This window comes from Panicum virgatum, chromosome 9K, assembly GCF_016808335.1.
Source record: "Panicum virgatum strain AP13 chromosome 9K, P.virgatum_v5, whole genome shotgun sequence".
NCBI classification, from domain to species: domain Eukaryota; kingdom Viridiplantae; phylum Streptophyta; class Magnoliopsida; order Poales; family Poaceae; genus Panicum; species Panicum virgatum.
Window position 1 is genome coordinate 53,003,095 of NC_053144.1, and position 18,995 is coordinate 53,022,089.

An 18,995-nucleotide genomic window follows, 5' to 3' on the forward strand; every position below is an offset into this window, starting at 1 on the left:
TGGATCAATATCCTTTTGGGCCTTTAAACCGTATTGTGATGATGGGCTCTTGGGCATATCACCAACAATCTCCCACTTGCACTAGAGACAATCATACATGCAAGCTTTCCAACATTCCAAACCCCTTAAGTGTGTGACCCGTTAGGTTCATGTGTAGGTGGTCGTGATCGGAAATCATTTCCGAATCACAAGTCAATAGCGGCACCTAGCAGGGCATAGTGACTCACAAATACACATAAAGATCATATCAGCCGAACCTTAGATATACTCATACACCGATCCTGTAGGTAAACGGGTAGGCTACGCTAGCACCACTACCGCATATACCCAAGACGCTTGCGAGTAGAAGATCATAGATCGTTACCACTAGACGCGCAGCGCAGCGGAAGAAGTCGCGCGTCGATGTAGAGGAAGTAGTCGATCACGTCCCACGAACCGAGCTCCTCGTACTTGGTCCCAGCAGCCGATCAGCGCAGCAGTCACAGCAGCGCCTCCATGGAGTCCACACGTACGGGGATGAAACGCCGGGCGTCGGTGTGCTAGCACCGCACGCACGGCAAGGGCGGCGGCCGAGAGAGAGAGGGAGGGGCGGCGGCTAGGGAGGTGGCGCAGCTCTCAGGGTTTTGCCCCCCTAGCCCCTCCCTCGTATATATAGGGCGTACTAATGGGCTTCTATCTCATAGGCCCATTAGTAACCCTAATCCCTCTTGGATCAATATCCTTTTGGGCCTTTAAACCGTATTGTGATGATGGGCTCTTGGGCATATCACCAACACTTGCCCCATTGACGGCTCCCCTGGAGGACTGAGCATCAGCGTCTCGTCTGAATCTGAGGAAGATGAAGAACAGCTTCTGTGGTCCACCCCGCGCCCATCCTCGAAGGGCAAGGAGGTGGTGGTCGAAGGCCATGCCCCCCTCCCGCTCGCCGTAACATTAGGGGATTTATGGCTGATGCGCGGCGTGTGCCGCTACCCGGGCCGCGTGCATCCCGGGCTCCGCGGGCTCCCTCTGCTTCGGTCGCTGTGCGCTCGGCGGAGGGTGATGGTGCCCGTTCTCGCGCCCAGGTCGTCCCACTGGTCGACGCTGACGGCATCCGCTTGGTCGTTAGCAAGCGTCGCCTCCGAGCCAAGCGGCTGTCGCGTCGCCCTGCACCGGCTCGGTGTCCTGTCCCAGTGGATCTGGTCGGCCGTTGCTTCAACTGCCTAGCCTTCGACCATGTGGCAGCCCGGTGCCCCTTTCTGACCCGTTGCTTCCGCTGCGAGCATTTTGGACACTCCTCCAAGAACTGCAAGCGCCGCCGCAGGGTCGCCCCTCCTCCGCGCGCTTGTGGTCGGCCGGTGCGCTGGGTGGGCGCCAGCCCGGATGCCGCCACCGTCCTCTGCACCGGGAGCGCGGCGCACTCGGCGGCCTCTGCTTCGACTATGTCTGCCACGTCGATATCAACAGGCAGGCCATACTCCGCCCCCCCTCCATCCGTACACCGCGGCCGGTCGTTCATCGGTCATCCCTGAGGGTTGATCTTGGTCGCTCTGTTTCCACTGTCGCTCGGTTCCCTCTACGCTTCGGCTCTCTCCCATCGCTGAGGCCGCAATCTTCCGATGGGCGGACGCCTGCGGCCAACTGTCTGGACCAGGATGCGGCATCTATTCTTGGTGGTGATCTTGGTCGCTCTATTTCCACTCTCGTTCGGGCCTTTGATCCCATGCTCTTGGATTTGGTGGAGAGCAGGCCTCCCACACGGGCTCATGAATCTGTTGCTGTCATCACACTACTTTCTTCGCGAGATCCATCTGGGCCTCTGCTTCATGAGGACCCCATGCTGCTGGAATTTGAGCTGCATTGTCATTCTGGGACGGTGCTCCGTGAGGATCCCATGCGGGTGGAAATGGATCTGCTTTCACGCCCGTCGTCACCAGTCACACGCGACGAGAACACCATGATTTCACCACTTGCTGCGGAGCGGCCGATGTCTGCTCCACCGTCGCCTGATTCCAGACCTGCGCAGGATTGCATTTCCCTGGAAGCAGTACGTTTCGAGGTCCAGGGAGACGACAGTGTGTGTGTGGTGATTCTGCTTTACGGAATGTCACGGTCGCTAGGGGGACGCGGGCGGCTCTTCCCTTGCACATTTTTTCAGAATGTAGCACGCCTGTGGCTGAAGCGGTCGTTAATTTTGCTAATAATGTGTGTAAGGAGGCCCCGGAGCCCGTGCTGCATGCCTCGCCACCAAGGAGGCGATCAAAGCAGCAGGAGCAAGTCTTTACCATCAGGCGCAGCGCGAGGTTGGCAAAGAAATCTCGACATCGTGCCACGAAGCCGGCAGTGCAAGCTCAGAATGTGTTGATGAAGAAGCTTGGCCTCACTTCCGATACGTGTCCGCCGGATGCCACATCGTACCAGCGATTTACGGATACGTTCTCCTCCACCCTAACCACATCACACTGTGATGCTCTTGATGCGCTTCTTCCTTCTGGGTTAGGCTCTGTATTTACAGAGCAGGAGGCACTTGTATTGGTGTCCTGAATTCTATGGTCGATTTGGTCGCCAAACTGTTATCTATGTCAAGCGAAAACTGTTTGGTATGGAATGTGCGAGGTCTCAATTCGAGGTCTCGGCGTAATGTTGTACGGGAGCTGGTCGCGCAAGAAAATATTTCTTTGTTGTCATTGCAGGAAACTAAGCTGAACGATTGCTCTGACAGTCTGGTACTAGAAATCTGTGGGGCTGGTTTCGATTACTTCTTTCAGTCTGCAGTAAATACGTGTGGTGGCATTCTACTGGCTTGGAGAACTGATGTTTGGTCGCTGTCAAACCCTATTGTACGGTCATATAGTTTAACAGCTAAAGTAACATTAATTCGGAACAATGAAACATGGTGGTGGACTAGCGTGTATGGTCCGCAGGGGTACCAGGAGAAGATACTCTTCTTGGATGAGTTAAGAGAGGTTCGTGCTTCCTGTTTAGGCACTTGGTTAGCCTGGGGCGACTTCAATCTCATTTACCAAGCTGCAGACAAAAATAATCACCGTCTCAACAGGCGGATGATGAGTCGGTTCAGGAGCTTCCTGGATGATACTGAACTTCAGGAGATTCATTTACGAGGCCGCCTATACACATGGTCGAATGAGCGGGATAGGCCAACGCTTGAAAGGCTTGATCGTGTATTCGCCTCAGAGGATTGGGTCGCTGACTTCCCTGATCATAACCTTTCGGCCCTTGGAACTGAATGTAGTGATCACGCGCCACTACTACTGAAAATTGATTCTTCTCTCCCTCATTGCAAACGATTTCATTTTGAGAATTTTTTGCCTAAATGCGAGGGCTTCCTTCAGGTGGTCGAGGAAGCTTGGAATGCTCCATTTCCTTGGTCGCATGGTGAGGTGGATGCTTTTCGCTGTCTGGATTTCAAATTGAGGAATACAGCAAAAGCACTGAAGAGTTGGAGTTCAAAGCATGTTGGGTCGGTGCGCTTACAGCTAGTGATTGCCAAAGAGTTAGTCTACAGGCTAGATTGGGCACAGGACTTCCGAACACTTGCGCCGCATGAGCTTGCACTCCGACGGAAGGCGAAACTCTGTTCATTGGGCTTGGCATCCTTGCAGCGGACTCTGACTCGACAGCGTTCACGCATCACTTACTTGGCTGAAGGCGATGCCAATACTAAATTTTTCCACCTTCAGGCCTGTCATAGAAGCCGTAAGAATTTTATCACTAAGATAAGGGCAAATGAGGTCACCTTGTTCGATAACAACGAAATGGCGGAGGCGGTATATGAACATTTTGACTCAATCTTGGGCTCAAGGGGCAACCAACAAAATCTGATTGCCTTGCATGAACTTCGCTTACCATCAGTACAGGAAGTCCTTCTGGATGAATGTTTTTTAGAGGAGGAAATTTGGCAAGCCGTATTGGACATGCCCACTGACAAGGCACCGGCCCCAGACGGTTTCACTGGAATGTTTTACAGGGCAGCTTGGCCAATCATCAAACCTGATATCTTACGTGCCTTCCATGCTTTGTGGTCGCTGGACAGTCGGAGCTTTTACTTGGTCAATCAATCCTTCATGGTCCTGCTCCGTAAGAAACATGATGCTGAAACTATTGGCGACTATAGGCCAATTAGTTTGATACATAGTTTTGCCAAGTTGTTCACCAAGGTGCTGGCACGACGGCTTGCTGTCCACATGAACAACTTAGTCAGACCTAATCAAAGTGCCTTCATTCGCACACGGCTTATTCATGAAAACTACAAGGCTATACAGATCACAGCCAAGTTACTACATCGAAGCAAAGTGCCATGTTCCCTCCTGAAGATTGATATTGCAAAGGCCTTTGACACAGTAAACTGGCAATTCCTACTCGATCTTCTGCAGCATCTTGGCTTTTCCAAGTGCTGGGTGAACTGGATTTCCATCATCTTGTCCACGGCAAGCACGAAGGTGATTCTGAATGGAACCCCAGGTAGGAGAATTTGCCATGCAAGGGGACACCGTCAGGGGGATCCTCTATCACCGTTACTTTTTGTGCTAGTTATGGAAGTGCTCAATGCTCTCCTCAAACTTGCCGATGATAAAGGCCTTCTCATTACTCTACACCCCAAGGTCAAGGAAAGAGCATTCATGTATGCCGATGATGTGGTGATTTTTTTCCTCGCCGGAGCAGCAGGACTTGACAGCCATAAGAGCAATTCTTGGAATTTTTGCGGGCGCATCGGGCCTCAAAACTAACTTGGCCAAATGCCATATCTCACCAATCCAGTGCAACTTGGATGCAACGGCGCAATTACTCAATCATTTCCCAGGGAAGATTGATCCGTTTCCTATCAAATACCTGGGCATTCCACTGGGCTTACGTAAGTTGAGCAAAGGGGATCTCCAGCCGTTGGTCGACAAAATCGCCAATCGCCTACCCACCTGGAAAGCAGGGCTGTTGAATAAGGCGGGGAGAACTGTCCTGGTCAGGACTACTTTGTCTGCTATACCAACTCACACGGCTCTTGCAGTCAACCTTTCGCCATGGTTGATCAAATGTATTGACAGCTACAGAAGGGGATTTCTTTGGAGTGGAAATCAGTCGGCAAAAGGGGGGGCATTGTCTTCTGGCATGTTCAAGAGTTTGTCGCCCACCTGAATTAGGAGGCCTGGGGATAGTTGACTTGCAACGCTTTGGATATGCCTTACGCAGTTACGCATGAGATGGCTATGCAGCGTCGAGCTGATGATGCACTTTCTTGGCATCTACTCCCAGATGAATCAGAAACGATTGTGGAGGCAATGTTCATGGCATCGATATACGTTGAGTTGGGGGATGGCTGTAAGGCCTTATTCTGGACAGATCGCTGGCTGCAGGGTAGGTCCATTTCTGAACTTGCACCCTGCCTATGTAATGCTGTTGGATCGCGTATTAAGAAGTAGAGAACGGTCGCCCAAGCCTTACAGGGGGACAATTGGGTCAAGGATATTTCGGAGGCCCTGATAGTGTAAGTAATCCTGGAATATCTGCGCATTTGGGATTTGACGAGAGGGATACAACTTCAGGACAACCAAAACGATCGGATTTGTTGGTTGTGGACCTCAGGCAAGGTCTTCTCAACTTCTTCAGCCTATAGGTCCTTTTTCATTGGACAACATCCGATTGAAGGGGCCAAAATTCTTCAGAAGGTGCGAGTGCCGCCCAAATGCAAGTTTTTTATTTGGTTGGTACTGCATGATCGATGTTGGACGGCGGACCGGCGCAAACGACATGGCTTGCAGGATGATGATACGTGTGCCCTATGTAACCAAGCACCGGAAACTATCGAGCACCTGTTGCTCGTCTGCCCTTTCTCAAGGGAGGTTTGGTTCAAGTCTTTGCGCAGGATGCATTGGGAGGCAGTTTCCCCCTCTGCCCAAACATACGCTCTTGCTGAATGGTGGTATGGTGCAAGGAAACGTATTCCCAAAGATGATCGCAAGTGCTTTGATTCCCTTGTGGTTCTAGTATGCTGGCTCCTTTGGAAAGAGAGGAATAATAGGACCTTCGATCACTGAGTCCAAACAATCGATGATGTATTGTCTAGGGTCGTAGAGGAGATTATGTCTTGGTACCAGGCCAGGTACAAACAATTGGAGTTAGCAGTAGCCGCTCTAGGCAGGCACACAGGTCGCTCAACAATTACGGTGAAATAATCTTTTGTATTTGTGTCAGGCCGGCTCCTTTCTGCAGTCGAGCCCTCTTGTAACACATTCTTCTTCCTCTTAATGAAAAACATGCTCATGCACGTTCGCGAAAAAAAACCTGGATCCTGAATTTCCTGTTATGCCCCGTTTGGAACCTTGGAACTGAATTCCATTCTAATAATCATAATTTAGACATAAATATATTAAGCTAATATGATTATATACGGAATATATTTGTATACTATTATTGGCCATACGAGGAAGATATTTTTGTGCTATATTTCTACTATAATATAGGGGAGTGAGCCCGTGCTGTAGAGGAGTGAGCCAAAAAGTTTGGTATAGGTTACAGAATAGAAACATAGAGTGGTATATAGAATCAATTTCCATCTCTCACCCTATGAATTTAGGATAAATTTATATATAAACTTTGAAAAGTGGTGGAATGTTAAATTCTAAGCCAAATAACTTAGTTTATTAAGTAGATTTCAATTCCTCCAAAATGAATGAGATGATCTAAACAGCCCTCAGGGAGTAAAGTAACATATAACCTTCCGAATCCCGATACTGGTGCTTGTAGTTGTACAGTTGCACTTCGTGCTGCTGCTTTGTTTATGCTCAATTGCTCAGGCTTGGTGCATGAGTAAACCGTGCTGACACGGTTAGACCAGATTATCTTATCAGTTTCAGCGACTGATGAAAAGTGAAAAGGTGAGCCACCCAATATTTTCCAAACCTACTCGCAAAGAAAAAAACAAATCCTTTTCGAGCCACGTTTTGCATCTTCGCTTTGCTTGAAATCACACACCAAGGTGCCTCGCTTTCTCACTTGCTTTCCATTTTTAACGGAAAAAAGGTCGCTTTGAACAATAAAACACAAAGAGGTTGGCTTCAAATCATGTGGGGAGTATTGAAAAGGCTACCATACATGGCTACGCAGACTACTCCCAGAATAGAATCGAACGGCAGTACAACCGAGTTCGCTCAATTATTAAAAAAAAACAGAAACAATTGCATCTCAAAAGGAGAGTACTATATAGTACTAACAAGGAAAGCAACATAGACATAAACAACGTTGAAGAACGGCGCCAATTGGTCCTTGCAACTTGCCAAAGAATAAATATTATATCGCCTCACGCGGAAACTGATTCTGGGAAAGCGATGGTTCAACAGCTCAAGGCAATCCCATTGGTTTAACGGCCTGCATGCTCCTTCTGGAGTACTTTGATCTCTGCATTGGACCGAATCCATCTGCAAATAGCCCAGCTAATGGTTTGGATTGAAATGAGTTTAATGAATTGGGTTTTGATATGTATTGTGTTTGGGTGAATTCAAATGGATTGTATTAGCTAATGGAGTTGAGTGGGGTGTGTTCTATGTAAATATGGATTGGAGTGGATTGTGGTGAGCTGAAATAAATTCTTTATGCAAAACAGTAGGACTATATATAAATGTCGGTCCTGTAAGAGCCGGGTCCTAGAAATAAAACATCGCGTTCACATTATAAATTTTTACCGAAATTGAATGAAATTTGTTGTATATGACTCAGTATGACTAAGAGCTACTCTGTACAAAATAGTGTTGCTAGAATTACACGTGGGTCTCATGTTAAGAGCCGGACCCTAGAAATAAAACATCGCGTTCACACTATAAAATTTTATCGAAATTGACTGAAGTTTGTTGTAGATGACTCAGTATGACTAGGAGCTGTCCAAAAACGTCAACATTGACAAATACTCATTCTATTCAAAATTATTGGTCGTTTTAATTTTCTAGATATATAAATTTGACTGTACATCTAGACATAATATACAAGTATATCTAAAAGTATAGTAAAAAACTAAAACGACTAATAATTTAGGACGTAGGAGTCTCAAGAACGGACTGACACATTTGGAAGGCACGGAGCTAACGGTGGGGAGAACACATCCAGGCAAATCGAGTAAAAAGGCGAGCAACCCACAGATTGTCATGCTTCATCGGTGGCACAAGCTGTTGGATTCTCTTGTTTTCTAGCAATCTGGCCGATAAAACAAAACTAATGAAGCCAGATGTTCCTCTGCCAAGATACTCAGGGGGTGTTTAGTTGCCTCCCGTAAAGTTTTTGAAAGGGCATCTTTTTATATTTGAAGTACTAAATATAGACTAATCACAAAAATAATTATAGAACTCGTCTGTAAATCGCGAGACGAATCCAATGAGCCTAATTAATATGTCATTAGAGGTTGTTTACTGTAGCATTACTGTAGCAATTTAGCGTCTAATTACAGCCTAATTAGATTCATTAGATTCGTCTCGCGATTTACAGGCAGCAGTCGCAATGTATTTTTTATTTCGTCTAGATTTAAGTCTACATACAAGTGCCGGAATTTTATTTTGGAATTTTGATTTTTGCAACTAAACACAGCCAGTCGGCAGCTAGGCAATGTAGGACTGTAGGAGTATGTTGGCAAGCTGTTCCACATACTCTGTGATCTGCCTCTCTTTTTTTTCTAGATTTTTTTATTTAATAAGTCCAGTCCCAATGCAGTTTCATGGGTGATTTCATGGTTGGACACGCAAGCAAATAGGCTGATTTGGCATCTTCTTTAATAGGAGAGAGAACCTTTCCGTTTCCTGGCCACGAAACTCTCTCGGCGCGGCTACCTAGTTTGGTGAAACGGGATAAAACCCGCACTGAGGGCTCCGGCGTTTCATCGCCGGATCTGCTGCAGCAATCCACTGCACCTTGCCTCCCGCACCCTCCCAGCTCCCGCACTCCCGCTGGGGCGGCGTTGCGTCCGCTGGGGCGGCGCTGTGCCTGCTCCCTCCGCTCCCGCGCTCGTGCTCGCCTCCGCTCCCGCGCTCGTGCTCCTGCCCCCGCGCTCACGCTCGCCTCCGCTCCCTCCGCACTCGCGCTCGCCTCCGCACTCCCGCGCTCGCGCTCGCCTGCCCGCTCCCGCGCTCGCCGGGCCCGTGCTCGCACTCGCCTCCTCGCCCTCTGCTCCCACGCCCGCGCTCCCGCTCGCCTCTCCCTCCGCTCCCGCACTCGCGCTGCCGACCCCGCGCTTGGGCCGATTGCTGACGGAGCAGCAAGATGCCGACGGCTCCGGCTGCGATGCCAGCGCCGGTGGCTCCCTGGTGTGTCTCCTGTTCTTTGGTGTGGCTCGCCGGTTGACTATATTTCACATTTGTGTATCCATTTCACAAATACATGTGGCCACACAATTGCGGGAGCACTAGATCACCATATTATGCTAGCAGTAAATGTTATGGATGATTTAAGAAACTGTAAAATGAAACTGTGCATTGGGAGTCCCAGTTTCATTCACCAGTTTCATTCTCCTAAGATGATGTGGCATCCTTGGAAATCACAATATGAAACTCTGCACTGGGACTGGTATAAGAGATTCTGTTACCAGTCAAGCGACGATCCTGATTGCACGCCGCAGAGTCAACCGCAGGAGATACGAAACGATACGACAAACATGGGCATCCTTTTATTTTCGATTTCGCAAAATCATTCCTCCTTCACCTCGCCCCCCACGATCCTGAGGCCTTGGTTCTCACTAGTGTTCATAGTGCACATAAGTCGAGAAAGGAATCTCGCATGCATGGAGTGCTAAATGAAATCTATTTCCAAATTTTTTTTAGAGATGAGTATAATTTTTCTCGACGAATTTAATGATGGTAATTAATCAATAATTGGCTATAGTGATGCTACAGTAATCATTCTCTAATCACGCGATCAAATGCCTCATTAGATTCTTCAAGATTCCTAGGGTTTTGGAGTTGGTTTTGTAAACTGACTTTATTTAATACCGTAATTAGCGGTTAAAATTTCTTAGTACTCACTAGCGTAGAAAACCAAACAGAGCCTAAATTAGTGTGCACCTGACGACCCACCCGAACCGCTGCTCGATCGATCCCACACCACGTGCTCGTGCGCTCTCGCGCCGCCCGTCAAATCTTTATATAGTTATTTTTTACTGAAAAATAAAAGAAAATATAAATAAATAAGATGGCACGAACACCATGTTGGTTGGTGCCGGGCGACGGAACGGAGCCGAACAAAACTGATTCCCGAGCCCTGGGCAACTTCCATTCCATGGGAATCGAATGGGGAACCCGCATCTCCCCCGCTCCCAACGTGACTGAACCTGGGATGGCAGACAGGCAGAGCAGCACCAACCGCGCAGGCGCCAAGCCTTTCCTTCCTTCCCAGTAGCAGTTGGCCAATGCTACAACAAGCAAGCAAGCAAGGAAGGCGGCCGAACTGAACTCATCAGAGCGAGCGCGAGCGCTCTCTGAACCCACGCGGTCAGGCGGCCACCAACGCCCGCCCCGACTCCGCGCTTCCCACGTATCCATCCATGATCCACCCATTCATCCCCTGATCCCCCGTCCACACTGTTAGTTGCTGCCCTGCCCGTCTGCTCCCCCTCCCCGAGTGGCCGAGTCTCCCTCGCCCCACGATCGGCGGCGGCGGCGTCATGGCGGGCGAGGCCCATCTCGACGGGGACGCGACGGCGGCGGCAGCTGCCAAGGACAAGAACGCCGAGGCCGACGCCCTGGCGGCGGCGGACGGCGCCGGCGGAGGAGGAGGGGCCAGGGCCGGCGCCGGCGGGCACAAGCTCTCGCTGGTGCCGCTCATATTCCTCATCTTCTTCGAGGTGGCGGGGGGGCCCTACGGCGCCGAGCCGGCGGTGCAGTCGGCGGGCCCGCTCTACGCGCTGCTGGGCTTCCTCGTCTTCCCCTTCATCTGGGCCGTCCCGGAGGCGCTCGTCACCGCCGAGCTCTCCACCGCCATGCCGGGCAACGGCGGCTTCGTCCTCTGGGCCGACCGCGCCTTCGGCCCCTTCCCGGGCTCCCTCATGGGCACCTGGAAGTACGTCTCGGGCGCCATCAACGGCGCCGCCTTCCCCGCGCTCTGCGCCGACTACCTCGCCCGCGTCGTGCCCGCCGTCGGGGACGGCGGCCCGCGGGTCGCCGCCATCGTCGCCTTCAACGTCGCGCTCTCCTTCCTCAACTACACGGGGCTCACCGTCGTCGGGTGGACCGCCGTCGGGCTCGGGGTCGCCTCGCTCTCGCCGTTCCTGCTCATGTCCGCCGTCGCGCTGCCCAAGATCCGCCCCAGGCGGTGGCGCGGCGTCGCCAAGGACAAGGACTGGAAGCTCTTCTTCAACACGCTCTTCTGGAACCTCAACTACTGGGACAGCGTCAGCACCATGGCCGGCGAGGTGGAGCGCCCCGGGAAGACGCTGCCCAAGGCGCTCGTCGCCGCCGTCTCCATGACCTCGCTCGGCTACCTGCTGCCGCTCATGGCCGCCACGGGCGCCGTCGACGTCGCGCCGGAGGACTGGGGGAACGGATTCTTCGCCGACGCCGCAGGTGCGTTCCGATCGCCCTTCTAATTACTTGCTAGCACTTGCAACCGTCGGCCGAATCATGTTCTTTCTTGTGGCTTGCAAACGATGCGCCACCATCCTGAATTGCCGGCCACGCGACACAAGAATATCCTTGACCTGGAGCTTGATGCGTTGGTCAAGTTGCCATGACAGTCGGCGTTGGCGGGCATGGGAGGCTCTACTTTTTTGGCAGGAAAGAGTCAAATTATACTATCTGCCATCGTGCCCTTATTATAGGCATAGCAAGTGTTGATTGCTCTTTTGGAGGAATATCTTGAGCTGGGAGGGGTCGACTCTCTGCATTTGCACTTCTCATTGTCTGAAAAAAAAATCTACCACAATAGTATAACAGAACCAAGGCATGGGGACCACAACATCTGTCAGAGTTTCAGGCTAAATATGACATGGAGGCATCTTTGGAGAATTTGGGGTTTGGGAGTGTCTGTCTGAATTTAGGCAGAGTTTGAAATTAAGCTAAAAATCTTGCATAGAATCTGGGGATCGCCAAAGTTTCTGTTATGAGTTCTGTTCGAGGAATCGTAGCCTGTTTGAATTTAGGCTTGTGAAAGTTTCTGCACGAATACCACAACTTACTCTGTCTGAAGTTCCATGGTTACTTATGGTGACATATAGTACAATTTAGCAGTTCCACACGGGCATCATACCATATACAGTTTCATATTCAGTCACTGACGCTGCAAAATTAAACTCACTGTCTGCAACAATGTAACAAAATAATGCACGCAGGCATGATCGCCGGCAAGTGGCTCAAGTACTGGATCGAGGTGGGCGCGGTGCTGTCCTCCATCGGCCTCTACTCGGCGACGCTGAGCAGCGCGGCGTTCCAGCTGCTGGGCATGGCGGACCTGGGCCTCCTCCCCCGCGTCTTCGCCGTGCGCGCCCCCGTCTTCAACACGCCCTGGGTCAGCATCGTGGCCACCAGCGCCATCACCCTGGGCATGTCCTTCTTCAGCTTCAACAACATCGTGGCCGCCGCCAACTTCCTCTACAGCCTGGGCATGCTCCTCGAGTTCGCCGCCTTCATCTGGCTCCGCGTCAAGCGGCCCGACCTGCCGCGGCCGTACCGCGTGCCGGCGCGCCTGCCGGGCGCCGTGGCGCTCTGCCTCGTGCCATCGGCGTTCCTCGTCTTCGTCATGGCCATCGCCGGGTGGAAGGTGTACGCCATCAGCGCCGCGTTCACGGCCGCCGGGGTCGGGGTGTACTACCTCATGCGGCTCTGCAAGGCCCGGGGCTGCCTCAGGTTCAGCAACGACGAGGGGGCGCCGGCGCCGGCGTACCAGCGCCAGGGCAGCAGGAACGGCGATGTCTGACGATATCGTCGCTGGATCGGAGGGGCCGGTCGGGATTGTATTCGCACGCACATACTACGTGCACATTTTTTGTTTCTTCTTTTCGGTGCCTGCAGCTCCGGCGTGCTGCAACTTGTAATATTTGTATTTTGGACGTCGTTCTTGTGCAAAATGCATAGGGATTTGTAGGATCGTTTTTAGTGTTTGGCAGGCATTGCCGAAGGAATGATTGTTTCTTGCTCCAGCGTTCCTCGTTGCTCTGGAGAAAGTCCAAAGGCAATTCATGAGATCAATGGGCGCAAATCTCTATAATACGATTCGCGCACCAAAAGGTGCGACCTCGTCATGCCACGTCAGCAAAAAAAATCGTTGCCGTCGATTTGGCGACGAACGGCCCGCGGCCGCCTGAGCACCTCCTCCCAGCGGCCGGCTCGTTGCGGCCGCCTCCCGCAGGGCCGCAGCCGCGCTCCGGCCGCCGTGCGCGAGCTCAACCGCTGCCGCTGCCGCTCTCGACCGCTGCCGCTGCCGCTCCGCCCCTGCCGCCGCGCGGCCCGCGGACCGGCTGCCGTCCGCGGGGTCTCTCCGAGTCTTCCGTCTGTCTCTCCGTCCCGATCCAAATTCTCCCCAATTCCTCATCTCAGATCCACTCAAGCCTCCAACCCTAGCAGCTGGCGGCGCCGGCGGCCGGGCCATCCGACAAGCGGCCGAGAGGCAGGCGATGGGCGTGCCGGCAGCGCCTTGAGCTTCGAGGCCAGTGCGGGCGCTCGGCTTGGCGCACGGGCGGGCGGGCAGCGATGGCTTCCTCCGCCGCAGTGGCGCGGCTGCGGGAGCTGACGACGGCCCCGGCGCGGTTGCGCTCGCCAAGTGCTGCGCGGAGCTCGTGCGCCCCGGCGGCGGCGACGCCGAGGCCGCGCACGAGGGTGCTGGAGGCGCTTTGCGCTGCAGGCGGAGGGGACGCGATGCGGAGCCACGCCGATGGGCTCGCACCGCTGGTCGTCGCGCGGCTTGGGGACGGGGATGCGGCTGTGCGGGAGGCCGCTAGGAGGTTCCTCGTGGTGCTCATGGAGGCTGCTCATGGAGGTAACCCATCGTGGCTTCCGATTCCGTTGGTTCACTTTAATTTTATTCGCTCCTTAGTTAGAGATTATACTGGTGCTTCCGATGCCCCCATGCTGCAGCCACTGCCCAACGTCAATCCGTAGGCCATGTCGTTCTCCATTGAAACAAGCCTAGGTTTTCAAGCAAATCCTATATTGCTGATTTAGCATATGCGAGATGTTCGACATTTTGTCTGACCAACCGGCCCTTTCTTCTTGCGAATTAGCTTACAGTGCAGCTCCAACCGTAGCATTAGTATTTCTTTATAACCAAAATATCTCCTCGACTTTGCAGATGTTTCAAGCAACATCTACAGCTGCCAAGCCGTTCCACCACTTCACCACTGCCACCTCCCTACTACCTGTAAGTACTAATAAGTAGTCCCCTTGCTCTTCTTGTATATGCATATACGACATATACTGAGTACATAAAGCTAAGTTGCATGTGTGGATGTACTTAATTAACATCTTTTGCTAACTGCCATATACTGAAATTACAATGTACTTGTAGTCTAAGTACTTGGCTCACTTGTAGTCTAAGTACTTGGCTCTTGTTTTGAACAATATATGCTCATTTACTATTTCAAACGAATTTAGCATTCAGAGGTATTTTAACTGAAATAAAAAAAGTGATGAATTGCAAACTTTCACATGTGAAAATGAATCTATTCTTCAGAAATCTATCTGATTCTATGTGTCAGCTATGTGTTACAGGTGACTAAAGTTCCCCTATTTTATTTTCACCTATGATTATTCAGGTTATGGTGCTTCTATAGGAAAAGTAAGTTTCTAAAAGAGCTGTAGTGCTTCTACAGGCTTCCTGATGGCATTCTACAAAGAACTAAGCCTTGATTTTTCTTTCTGTAGTACAGTAAAGGTTGGCTAGGTGAGTCTTGTGGCGCCTGGAGTTGGATTACAGATGAACTTTCTGGAAGATGGTAATATGCTATACCCTTTCTTCTTTCTCTGTTTGGCTATCTATGAAGCTAAACTGATGATAAAAGGATGGTGTGCTTTATCCATTTCACTTCTGCAGGTAACAGTGTGGCTTAAGCATTATTATTCTGAACTAATTGGTTTGGTAATGACATTGCAAAGTATATGCTGCATTTGTGTTGCACTTGAACTCTATTCATGTTGGTTCTTGCTGATTGCACCTGCTTCTTGCAGGGATTTGACCGGGTGAGCTTACGACCGTGTGCACAGATAAGTCTCTCCCTTTTTCTATTCACCCCTTTTTCATCTATGTTGGAGTGCATATGTATGTGTGTGATTAAATGGAAAATGTAAGCACATATTTGGAAGTTACAGATGAAGACTTTCTGGAAGATGGTAATATGCTATACCCCTTCTTCTTTCTCTGTTTGCCTATCTATGAAGCTAAACTGATGATAAAAGGATGGTGTGCTTTATCCATTTCACTTCTGCAGGTACCAGTGTGGCTTAAGCATTATTATTCTGAACTAATTGGTTTGGTAATGACATCGCAAAGTATATGCTGCATTTGTGTTGCACTTGAACTCTATTCACGCTGGTTCTTGCTGATTGCACTTGCTTCTTGCAGAGATTTGACCGGGTGAGCTTACACCGTGGGCACAGATAAGTCTCTCCCTTTTCTATTCACCCCTTTTTCATCTATGTTGGAGTGCATATGTATGCGTGTGATTAAATGGAAAATGTAGGCACATATTTGGAAGTTAGAATTGTGATGCTGAATCTATTTGCAAGCTTGCAGCACTTTTTTAGTGGAAACAAGTTAAACAGGTTTAAGGAGCTTATTATATGAAACTAAATTCTGCATGTTTTTTTTACATAATTTTAACTCTGTGTAGCACAAGAGCAGCCTGTGCTATCTTTTTATATCTTTGTTCTCCATAGCAGCCTGTTGATTATTTACTTGAATGAATATTCACTACTTCGTTACTACTACAATAGCAACACAATATATACAATTCGATCACCATTCTTCTATGGCTTGTCATGCTACGTCCACAATAACGCATCATATTTTAATATAACCACTACCTTCTAAAAAAATAACACGTCTACTAATCGCAGCATGTTTCCGAAAATACATTAAGTAACACACTAATTGCGCTCCGCCCTCCCTAATAAACTATCTTACCTGTTTTTTCATCACAAAAAAACTTCAACAAAATAACATATAAAGTTTCATATATTACAAATAAAAGTTAAAAATCAGGTCACGCGCAGCAACGCTGCGCGACCTTTCTAGTGTTTCATGATCGCTGTATGTGTGTCCCCAACTTCCCCAAATACGATCTCGTGTGCATGCTCGAGAGATGGCAAGATAGCACGATTGGGTTTGTGCCCAAGAACAAGCCGTGGCGGCGTGGCCGACGTGCATGATGGAATGCAACACGGCAACATGGCCGCGTTGGCATGCGGAAGGCGTGGAGGATAGCATTTGTCGTGGTGGAGATGCTGATCATGGCGCAGTTGGCGGCACCGCTGCCACCATTTGCCCTGTAATCATAAGGCAGCATTCTTAAATGATTAAATTTAGAATACAATTTGGTCTTAGGAGCCGGATCGTTACAGTTCCAATAAATCTGAACACGTGGAGACAGAAAAATCTTGCTCAGACGCAAAAGGAAAAAAATTGTTATCTGTGATTGCTGGACTAGCGAACCTGTAACTCGCATTACTACTAGAAGCGTTACATCAAAAACTGAATAATATGGGGCACGAATTTGTGTTATCGTGTGTGTGTGTGTGTGTGTGGCCTGCAGTATGCATGAAGGATGCGGTGGAAATAAGAAGAGTAGACAGTATAGTATACTGAAACTGGACTAAGAATCAAAGTAAGCAGATTCCTTTATCGCTTTTGATTACTGCTGGTTGATAGAGTCACGCAGACGGGGATCTAACAAATTTTTATGCACCAAGAGTCGCACAAAAGTCAAGCAAAACAAATTAGTCACCATCCAAAACATCCTCTAAATTGCCGTGCCTGATCATCTGTCCCTTGAACCTTGCTTGATGCACGACCAGCCATTAACGCTGGTCACGTCAGAATATATCTATGCTACGAACGTTTATGGACTTTTCCCGGCTCGGAGCCAAAGGCCAGGAGACAAGCAGAGACTGTGTAGAGCTAGAGCGACATCCTGAGAAAAGCTAGCCTGCCAGCAACGCGCAAGTACATTCGTTGACACTAGCAGCAGGATGTGTCTCAAATCTCTCTCAACTTGAACACAAACGCTGCGTCCGTACATGATGCAGGTCTGATCGCCGGCAAGTGGCTCAAGTACTAGATCGAGGTGGGCGCCCTGCTCTCCTCCCTCTATCGGCCTCTACTCGGCTGTCAGCTATGCAAATTAATTGTGCAGAATGATAGACGCTCATCCCGTTCAGTCTGTATCTGAAGAGATTTTGTTCAGAGGGTTTAGGGTTTATGATCAAAGCAGTTACCAGCGCTAGCTATTATTACTGTCAGCCGGTCAGGAGGAAGAAGACGTTGCTCGTCGCCGCGCATCCATGTCCGCCCGCGTCTTGAACGCCTCCACGATCTCGTCGCTCAATCCTCGGCACCCATCCAGCTCGCTAGGTGCACCGGACAGGACGGCGGCTGCCACCGTCACTCCGGCAGCCTCCCGCGTTGAATCGCGCCTCCCACGCGTACATGTATCTACATCCAAGCTCTGTAGGTTGCCGTCGCGGAGCTCTAGCGTCCCCCGCGTCACGCCCACGCAGCCACCGCCGTCGCGCCACGCCAGGCAGCATCCATGCATGATGCATGGGCTCCCCGCGCCGGCGACGCCCACCGGCCGGGATACTGCGGGAACGTCCAGGTCCGATCGGATTTGTGTTACCTCATATTGGACTGAGGATAAAAGCCCCCACCCCTCCCACTATAACACCTGGGTTTTATGATCGGGTTGGCTAGGTGGGGCATTCTAACTTGGTATCAGAGCCGAGGTCCTGGGTTCGATTCCTCCCGGCCACGCATTTCCGCTGCGCGATTTCCCTGGCTGCGTTCGCTGAGACCGAAGTGCTAAAACCGGACAGGTGGCACAGCCCCCCGGCTCGCACGCAGTAGGGGGAATGTTGGACTGAGGATAAAAGCCCCCACCCCTCCGACTATAACACATGGGTTGTTGAGTTGGCTAGGTGGGGCGTTCTAACTCTCAGCAGCATCGTCGCGGTGTCCAGCATTCTCTATGGTCTTGGGATTGCTCCTCGAGTTCGTCGCCTTCGTCTAGCACCGAGTCCGGCGGCCCGCTCTGCCGTGGCCTTACCGCATGCCAATGGGCACGGTCGGGGGTCGCGGCATGCCGTCGGTATTTTTGGTGCTCGACTGCTCGTCATCATGGCCGCATTCACCGGGGCCGGCATCGTGGTGTCCTACATCATGGCGTTCTGCGAGGCCAGTGAATGCCATGGTGTTCGAAGGTTCTCATGGTCGTAAGGAAGGCTAGGTTTCTGATGCTTTAAGGTGAATATTCGGACTTCGGAGGCTACAGCTGAATCTCAAAAGAGAGACAAGTTCAACAAACATGAAATCTCCTAGGATCAAATTGCACTCATCAGAAAAAGGTGTACAGAGTACAGAAAAGCAGGCATTGCAGTCGATTACACAAATGGATTCGAAGTTTATTTACTAGCGTAATTGTTGTTATTCTTTCTACAGGCTTATTTGCCAGATTAAAGATGGTTCCACACTTAGTTCAAAACTAGAAATGACATTTTGGACTAGAAATGCATAACAACCACACTTAGTTGCAAGAAGCATAACATTGTGAAGGTAAACCACAAATTGTTGATGACACCAGGCCATATGGTTCACTAACAACTTGGTATGATTACTGCCGGTCAACAAGAGCACATTTATAACAACTACAGGGCTCAAAATTATTGTTTTAATTGTATTAAGTTCTCCCTACTGTATGTGAAACAATTTGCATATGGATGGTATTGTATGGAGCTACTAGTCGCCCTGGTCACTTTAGTAGTCCACCTTGTTCTGCACAAGTAAAAGCCATCTGCAGAGGGAACCAGGCCTACTCCCACAGTCCCACA

At 50.3% G+C, this 18,995-nt stretch overlaps 2 protein-coding genes across 19 annotated transcripts; both read left to right on the top strand.

Moving 5' to 3' along the window:
* Window positions 1–10,231: 10,231 nt before the first annotated feature.
* LOC120652222 (probable polyamine transporter At3g13620) lies at window positions 10,232–13,142 on the top strand. The gene is made up of 2 exons (XM_039929983.1): window positions 10,232–11,528; window positions 12,293–13,142. The coding sequence occupies exons 1-2, from the start codon at window positions 10,631–10,633 to the stop codon at window positions 12,874–12,876; spliced, it is 1,482 nt and encodes a 493-aa protein (XP_039785917.1). The 5' UTR covers window positions 10,232–10,630; the 3' UTR covers window positions 12,877–13,142.
* A 227-nt stretch (window positions 13,143–13,369) lies between these two features.
* LOC120652223 (CLIP-associated protein-like) lies at window positions 13,370–15,786 on the top strand. 18 transcript variants are annotated; one of them, XR_005666484.1, is made up of 7 exons: window positions 13,370–13,935; window positions 14,248–14,316; window positions 14,711–14,733; window positions 14,820–14,890; window positions 15,123–15,284; window positions 15,383–15,427; window positions 15,517–15,786. XR_005666484.1 is itself a non-coding variant. In XM_039929985.1 (6 exons), exons 1-5 carry the CDS (start codon window positions 13,650–13,652, stop codon window positions 14,990–14,992), a joined length of 453 nt encoding a protein of 150 aa, XP_039785919.1. In that variant the 5' UTR covers window positions 13,370–13,649; the 3' UTR covers window positions 14,993–15,033; window positions 15,123–15,786. The 18 variants fall into 18 exon arrangements, 4 of the variants coding, with proteins under 4 accessions (XP_039785919.1, XP_039785920.1, XP_039785918.1 ...); XR_005666491.1 differs by adding an exon at window positions 14,989–15,033 and having other exon boundaries at window positions 14,654–14,733; window positions 14,825–14,890; window positions 15,123–15,786; XR_005666489.1 differs by adding an exon at window positions 14,989–15,033 and having other exon boundaries at window positions 14,667–14,733; window positions 15,123–15,786.
* Window positions 15,787–18,995: the final 3,209 nt, after the last annotated feature.